Source organism: Cephus cinctus, unplaced genomic scaffold (assembly GCF_000341935.2).
Source record: "Cephus cinctus unplaced genomic scaffold, Ccin1 Ccin1_scaffold0596, whole genome shotgun sequence".
Taxonomy (NCBI): domain Eukaryota; kingdom Metazoa; phylum Arthropoda; class Insecta; order Hymenoptera; family Cephidae; genus Cephus; species Cephus cinctus.
Genome location: NW_014333242.1, coordinates 372,838 through 380,610, shown reverse-complemented (window position 1 = coordinate 380,610; position 7,773 = coordinate 372,838). Strand labels below are relative to the sequence as shown.

The window sequence follows — 7,773 nt, the reverse complement described above, 5'->3', positions numbered from 1 at the left end:
AGCCAATTGAAGTTCTCATCAATTAGTATTTACACCTAATTTATTATGAGGTCATTTATAGTTGATTACGGATCATTTGTAATGATTAAATAAATTTCAGAGATTATGAACTTTAAGTTGTCAAATAGGAGAGCAAGAGCTTCGTAAGCGTCGCGTAAACATGCTTTATAGCACGTTACATTTGTCATATCTCTAATTTCGCTTATCTAAATATACTGTATTTTATAGAAAAGGTCAGGCAATATTAATATCAGAAATCTGTTATATGTATTATTTTCAATAAACGCCATGGCGTTCGTAAACGTTACACAAAGAGTGATCACGAGTATCAAATAATGTTAAACTGTAAATGTCTGCTTTTCATTTCTTGTCCTTATCCTTATCCTTTTCTTTTTCTTTCTCCTTGTCTTGGCCCTTGTCCTTATTCTGCTGTAAAGAACCAACAGCTTGACGAACAGCTTCAGAATGAGGATCCACACCAGGCAAGTTCTCTAGGACAGATTGTAGGAAAGCAGGGTCTGACATCACTGCAGCGTAGTCTTCTTCGACTTCCATAGCTTCTTCCTTCTGCGTCTCAGGTTCTTCTATAAGAAATTGGGATTTCTGATTTGTTTATACCGAGGTTAGGTTAGGTAAACCATTGTGAATTAATACAACTCACGTTGATCCTGCATCGACATTTGCATTGCAAAAGCAATCTGTTCTTCCTCTGTCATGTGAGCAAAGTCAGGAACATTTCCAGCAGCGGAAGTAGTATTGTCTGCTGGAGCGGGGGTATCATCGGCTCCTTCCAAAGACATAGCTAGAGCGCGTTGTAACATGGCTTCTTGATTGCGAGCTTCTTTCATGGTTTCTGGTTGCTTACTTACTGATGAATCAACAACCTGTGTTCGTCTTGCTTCGTCTTCCTGACGCTGCCTCTGTTCCTCCATGGAGACGCGAAGAGCCTGAGCAACAAAAAAATAATATTGATTTGGTGGGGAATTTTGGAGAGAATTCAAATGATTATGAATACAGATATTCTTACCAATGCCAGTTCTGGATCTTCGTTAGGATCTACGCCAAATTCGAAGGCTGCTGGACCTGGTGGACCCATACCATCCTCACCCTGAATTATCGGTGACGAAATTAAAGCATCTGACAAATGGGGACCTGGAGGAATTGTTACAAGATGGCTACCAGTGCCATCCTTTCCATTGAGTGCATCTATAAATGCTGCAAGGACGTCATGATTTACGCTCTCCTCCCCAAAGCTTACAATGTCGACGTTGACCTTCTCTTTTTTCAGACGTTTAGCTAGTTTAACTAGTTCCTTTTCATCTATCTGGATAGGACTACCCACAAAAGCTACTATGCGCATCTTGTGATTCTTTCCTTGACGGTGTTTTAGTGCCAGCTACAAATACATGAAATAGGTTGGGTTATTATTGTCCACACAATCCATTTGCTCTTCCAGTAATCAAAATAGTCCAAACTTTAATACTCACATGCGCGATTCTAATACCAGTAATGAGACTTAAATTTCCATTAGGTTGAACCTGGTGAAGTTTTGATAAAATTCGTCCCACGTCACTGGTTAATGTTGCAAGTACCTCAACACTGTTGAAACAATATATATGTTAAGTTTTACATAGAGTTAAGTTATTACAATTAACATTGATAGGATATTTACTTGGCGAGAGTGATAAGGCCAACATTATTTTCAGGATTTGAACGAGTTTTTGAATGGCAGACTAAATTAACAGCATCTTGTTGGGCCTGTAATCTAGTTGGCAGGAAATCACCATTTCTCATATAGTCGCTGTTGTCGACACTGTCAAACAAAGAAATAAGATTAATCACTCCCCGCACAGCCACTGCACTCGATACTTTTAAACAAAGAAACAAAATTAGTCTACGGCTGCTGTATTATCATAAAACTTAAAGAGATCCACACTACAATCCAACAATAGAAAATATATTAAACCTCTGATACACTTTATAAATTCAATTAAAATGTCAGTAAAATCTAATTCATTTAATCTGTCCTCCTTAATGATCATGCATCCCAATTGACAAGAATGCTTAAGGTTAAGAAAAAGAATTTTCTGGATATGACTAATACTCAAGGGCAGGACAATCAAATAAATAATTTATAACGTATGAATAATCGATAAAGGAAGTATCTAATTCTTCTAAATAAATCTACAAGTTTTAGAAGCCTTTTATATTGACATGAAGCCATTCAACTTTGCATTGTCACTCCGAAACAACGATAATATTTCTTGAATATAGTACATAAATATGTCCAGAATCAATATAAAAAACATATAAATATAAACCATACATGGTAAACTATTAAAAAACTTGAAATAAAGTTACTAAAATCCCACGAAGAAATGTAAATTAATTAAAAATATACAGAGCTCACCATATCATAGTACTTTCGAGCACCATCTTGGATCACTGATCTGCTCCATTTCCTGCGTTCCACGTTCCTTCATTCAATGGCCAATCCGCCATACTTGAAATCATATTCCCTTGCAACATAAAACATCTTCAAATATAATAACATACTGCAATTTATTTCATTCTATGAATTTACGGAAATACATAAGCCAAGCTTCATATTTTTGACTATTTACTTGTCACTAGGTGTATTAAATTTGATTATAGATTTTATATAAATTTTTATGATGCTAATTAGACATGATCAACATATAAGATAGACAATATTAATAATAACATATTTAATATGTATATTAATATTATAAGTAATAATGCTGTGCCTGACTTTTATTTTATATTAGTCTTTTCCTCCGTCCACATTTACACTTCATCTGGCAAATGGATTCTCAATTAACTGTATATTACAGAAAGTATGACAAATATATTTCTATTAAAAATACCAAAATCTCAGTACTGTCGCATTTTTTACAAGAAAAAACCAACGGAATATTATTTTAAATAAATAAAACGTCGCATTTACCGAACTAACCATTATCAAAAATATTGAAAAGTTACAGGGGCGATTTCAAAATAAAACTTCTCATCCTATACATTAATTTAAGAGTATCTACAATATCCATTTCTATGTAGCCACGACAGTCAAATAACCAGGAGGCGGCGTAGAACGAGTAGAATTTCTTTGTGAAATTCTTCTGAACCAGGACAAGCTGTTCCTGGGACTTTCCTGCGGTGCGGTAGTTTGCGATTGCTAAAATACATTAAGGAACGTCCATTAGCATCTCCAGGAGCATAGAAAAAATTATGAGAGATAAAAATAATACATTGTTACCTGTCTAGCATAAGTAGAAGAAACCCATTCATTTGCAGCCATTTCGCGTTTCTGCACAGCTTTTTTATGCTGCCACCATAGAAACAATTGAGCAATAGCAGCACTGATCAATAACAAAGGTAACAAAATGCACAGTAAAACAGTAGTGTTATTAATCCCAAAAATTAAAGTAATTCCACCGGCAGCCAATACGACGATGAGCACAGTAGCAGCAGCCAATCCAGTGCGATAAATACCATAGCGTCTTTCTGAAACAGGAGCGAGAACCATAATGAATACAATGATTGAATAACAATCATATAAACTAACTATACTATTATTAGACTCCACATAAACAAGTGCATATACAGTTACAATATAGATGCCAGGAAAACGACTTTTGTCCCTATCCTCAAAGTAACGAAGATGGTAATATGAATGTAGTAGAAATATCGTATGAATCCCATTTAAAAAACTCGACCTAAAAAACGTCCATAACATCAAATCGACTTAATAGAACAAGCGTATAAATCAAAGCTATTCCAAAGCATACGGGTAAATGCTCTTGATTGATTGAAATAACTTGACAATTGGTCGGCATGCGTTGCAGTATCATCGCCATGATATGCAAGCCGACTAATAGTGTATTTAATTGAAAGATGGAGTGCACTATCAAAATAAACATTTATGCTTACCACTGGTCAACCGAGCTGTTTCAGCTGTCCTGTCCATCTCAGGCTGCACACTCCTTGTTACCATATAACTCAATGTTGTGGACTCCCACTACGGTCAGCAGAGCGAAAAAGAGAAGGTCATAATCCTCCAGTGTACGGTAGGAGTTGTGACCGCCGCTTTATGTTGTTACACCAGCGTGCAATTAATCCAGGTGCAACGCGAGAGCATTACCTGAATGAAATGGAGAGAAGATTGTGTTATAATATATCTTATCGCTATTATATATCCATGTCAGAATGGCTGGCAGCGTTCTCTTATCTCTTTCATGAATTTAGATACAGTTGGACAATCGTTATATGTGAAATGATATACGTGAAATGACGCATGATGATCTAAGGACTGGCATTTAGATTTTTTTTTAAATTAATGGATAATATTGCGGTTTGCAGAGGCTTAATGCAAAGGATCGTCTGGATCTGAAAATGCCGAAGAAAGTTTTATATTGGTAGGAGACTATTTTTGGAATAGCTGAAGTAGGTGATACATATACAATAATTGATTCGATTAGATAAACATGCTTCGTGAATTTTACAATGGGAATTTCGTAGAGAAATTATGGTCATTAGTCCTTTTAAAATAGGATCTGTATATCATTTGTAGACGATTTATGACATACCATGTATTGGTATACGCATAAGTTATTAGCTTATGCCAGTAGGTAGATATGTATCACCAAATTATGGTGCAATTAAGAAGTTTTTCAAGAGATTTATTACTATTAGTTTTCGAGTGTTATTCAAAGATGGCGCTAAAAAATTGGAGGGGACGCTGCCGTCTGCAACCTGAAGAGCAGCGAAACTTGAAACTGAATTATTCACATTTTAAAGTTTGAAATAAGTACCTACTGCAAGTGCGAGAAATACGAAATTATGAGTATTTATCTGTATTAGAAAAGGAAATCCATATATATTTTGACTATATGCATTTTAGCGTTAACTTTTCTTTTAAAAAAGTTTCGAAATTTGATCACTGCTTCTCTATAGTGCCGATTTACCGCTTGCCGTACAAGTTCATGACATGTAGTCGATTTGATAGATCACGATTACTTAGAAATGTGATAATATGAAATAACTTTTTAATCATTTATAGAATGCGGGTTCAGCGAGCGCGCAACAGGCTTCTAGTCGCTTTAATAATTTTATAGGTTGAGTTTTTTAGGTAAAAAGAATATAATCTGTTATATTGTAATCTTACTTAATTAAATGTCTCATGGTTACAGTAAAATTTTATTTATAAGTAAAATCAACAAGATAAACTAACATTTTTAATTTAACAGATTAGTGATTAATTATCTGTACACTTTCACCATCTTCTGATAAAATAAACTCACTTTTCTTGTAATTAAGGAGATTTGTTAACCTTTGTGAATGTGAGGCCATATATCCGATTCTGTAAAACTTAGGTAAACGTTTGAATCCCCCCATATCTGCCAAATTGTTATTGTAATCCCACTGATTATTAGCTAACTTATGAGCATGTCTTTTAAGCGGAATCTTCAATTTTGCATCTTCAAGCATATCTGCCTTAGGAGGCAGTTGAAAACGTTCTTTGAGGAGGTTCAGGAAAAATTGCACCTGCAGAAAATTAATAACAAAATACCATCGGCTGCTTGTAAAAAGAACATTGAATTGTTATTTTGCTATAAAAATGTCTTTGTACCTGCATGTGAAACATTGGAAATGGAATGACAACAAAAGGTATCCCAACAAGGCACATAGTAGGATGTGCTATGTTAATCAAATGTTTGTACAGTGGAGAAACATAATTATCGTCCACTTGAATCCCACAACTTTCATCGAGAAACGGAAATTTATATTTGTATCCGGTACAAAAAATGAATGTATCAGCTGAAACGGAAGTGCCATCCTTTAGAAAAAACTGATTCACGCTGATTCTCTCAATTGCGTCGACCTGAATGATGTTAGATGGAAGTACACTAGTAATTCTGAAATGCAAAGAAAATTTTTATTTATTCTTTGGTTTTGTTTTGTTAAAAAATTTCATTGATATTTACCTGGCATTATGATGACTGAGGTATACTTTATAGGCGTGACTATGTAATTCAATTGCAATATCAGTACCAGAAGAAGATGCTCCTAGAATAATTACAGTCTTGCCTGAATATACCTCTGGTTTCCTGTACGAGTGACTATGAAGAAACGTTCCTGGAAACGTTTCTATTCCTGGTATGGATGGTATGTTCGGTTCAAAAAAATGCCTAGAATTAAAAGTTTTTAAAAATAATTGTGTATTAGTATATTAATTGATGTATGATTGATTATCATATACCCATTGCAAATTAAAACTGCATCGAATTCTCTTTCTTCGATATTCTGGGTTTTCAAATTCTTTATACGAACATTCCACTTGCTACTTTCTGCAAGATCGGAGCTCACCTTTGGCTTAATATTCTCTACCCTGACATTAAGCTAAAATTGCATATTACATTAATACCAAAAGAGTGCATAAAACTGAACTATTGCTACCTGAATTAATCTATGTAACTGAAAATGATCAGCATAGTTCCTCAAGTACTGCAAAACTTGCTGATGAGTAACATAGCCATGTTCCATCTCTCCGAGTCTGCTGAAGTCTGGAAAATTCATAATCTTCCCAGGCAAATTAGTTCTACAACATACAATACATCCACAATCAATGTTTAAAAACTACTAGGAGACCAATTACGAAATAAATAGACTATTACTAACCTCAGATTATAATACATACTAGAGTGTATAGGATATCCAAATTCATCAACCCCAGTCTTCTCATTATAAACCCAAGTACCACCTACAGTGTTAGTCTGTTCAAAAACAGCGGGTTCAAAGCTTTCGGTGTCTGCCGCCAGATGTCTAGCAGCACAAAGTCCAGCAGCGCCAGCACCCACAACGCAAACACGCATTCTCGAAGGAGAAACTTTTTCGCCAGAAGCCATTTTTCCTTAAACAAATACTAAAGTGACACTCACGTCTGAAAAGCAATTCTACTACTGTCTCCAATCGACCCGCTTACGCTTGGGTCTTTATAGTACCAGTAATGGTGGAAAACCACAAGAGAATAAAGCGAGACAATCACCGTCCTAGTCTTATTTTTCTACACGAGCCATACAAACTGTATCTAGTAAACGGAAGCTCGTGGTTAATTATGCCCCTTATCGCAAATTGTATAAACTTTCCTTATTTGTTCAAACAGATAATAGACGATAATTTTTCACCAATCAACAATCTCGTATATAAAATAATAGATATAAAACCGTATTGACAATAGAATCGTAGAACTGCGATGCAGCGATACAAATGATATACATATACATAAATTATAAAAATCCCCATCATTATCCCATACCATATATCCCATGATCATTATCAAATCTTTACCGTAGCTCTTAAAGCCTCAAATTACCTGAACTTATCAGTTAACAATGAAGGATCCTTTAGAATCTATTAATATCTAGGACACGACACGTGGCAAAGACAAAAGTAGCATTAAAATATTTATTACTTGTTTCTTAATAACATATATAATATTACCTTGCAATTAAAAACTTTATTGTGATAATAATCAATTAATAATAATAATTATGTTGAACTTAATCGTATCCAGTTCTGAGCAATATAATATAATAATTATTATCAATATAATAATAATAATAGAAATCTATGTTACAAGTTGGAATAAACTCCAATTTCGATATCATCCTCATCTTTCATTCCTTCTCGCTTAACAAAAAAGAAACATCGTTCATCATAATTATCCGCGTGCTACAAATCACGTCTGATGGG

General features: G+C 34.6%; 3 protein-coding genes across 6 annotated transcripts; all 3 read right to left on the bottom strand.

Annotated features, from left to right (window-relative positions):
* Positions 1–244: 244 nt before the first annotated feature.
* On the bottom strand, positions 245–2,519 carry LOC107268893 (26S proteasome non-ATPase regulatory subunit 4). Its single transcript, XM_015742121.2, has 6 exons — positions 2,411–2,519; positions 1,673–1,813; positions 1,488–1,599; positions 1,028–1,396; positions 662–947; positions 245–584 (listed from the first exon to the last, which is right to left on the bottom strand). The coding sequence occupies exons 1-6, from the start codon at positions 2,434–2,436 to the stop codon at positions 361–363; spliced, it is 1,158 nt and encodes a 385-aa protein (XP_015597607.1). The 5' UTR covers positions 2,437–2,519; the 3' UTR covers positions 245–360.
* Positions 2,411–4,193, bottom strand: LOC107268895. Of its 3 annotated transcripts, none has more exons than XR_003060021.1 (4): positions 3,952–4,193; positions 3,278–3,525; positions 2,978–3,196; positions 2,411–2,519 (listed from the first exon to the last, which is right to left on the bottom strand). XR_003060021.1 is itself a non-coding variant. In XM_015742123.2 (3 exons), exons 1-3 carry the CDS (start codon positions 4,013–4,015, stop codon positions 3,071–3,073), a joined length of 438 nt encoding a protein of 145 aa, XP_015597609.1. In that variant the 5' UTR covers positions 4,016–4,193; the 3' UTR covers positions 2,544–3,070. The 3 variants fall into 3 exon arrangements, 1 of the variants encoding a protein (XP_015597609.1); XR_003060022.1 differs by lacking the exon at positions 2,411–2,519 and adding an exon at positions 2,522–2,536; XM_015742123.2 differs by lacking the exon at positions 2,411–2,519 and having other exon boundaries at positions 2,544–3,196.
* Positions 4,194–5,198: 1,005 nt separating this feature from the next.
* Positions 5,199–7,471, bottom strand: LOC107268931 (flavin-containing monooxygenase FMO GS-OX-like 4). 2 transcript variants are annotated; one of them, XM_015742208.2, is made up of 7 exons: positions 7,023–7,471; positions 6,700–6,943; positions 6,478–6,619; positions 6,281–6,420; positions 6,006–6,209; positions 5,651–5,936; positions 5,199–5,565 (listed from the first exon to the last, which is right to left on the bottom strand). In XM_015742208.2, exons 2-7 carry the CDS (start codon positions 6,924–6,926, stop codon positions 5,269–5,271), a joined length of 1,296 nt encoding a protein of 431 aa, XP_015597694.1. In that variant the 5' UTR covers positions 6,927–6,943; positions 7,023–7,471; the 3' UTR covers positions 5,199–5,268. The 2 variants fall into 2 exon arrangements, with proteins under 2 accessions (XP_015597694.1, XP_015597693.1); XM_015742207.2 differs by having other exon boundaries at positions 6,700–6,931.
* Positions 7,472–7,773: the final 302 nt, after the last annotated feature.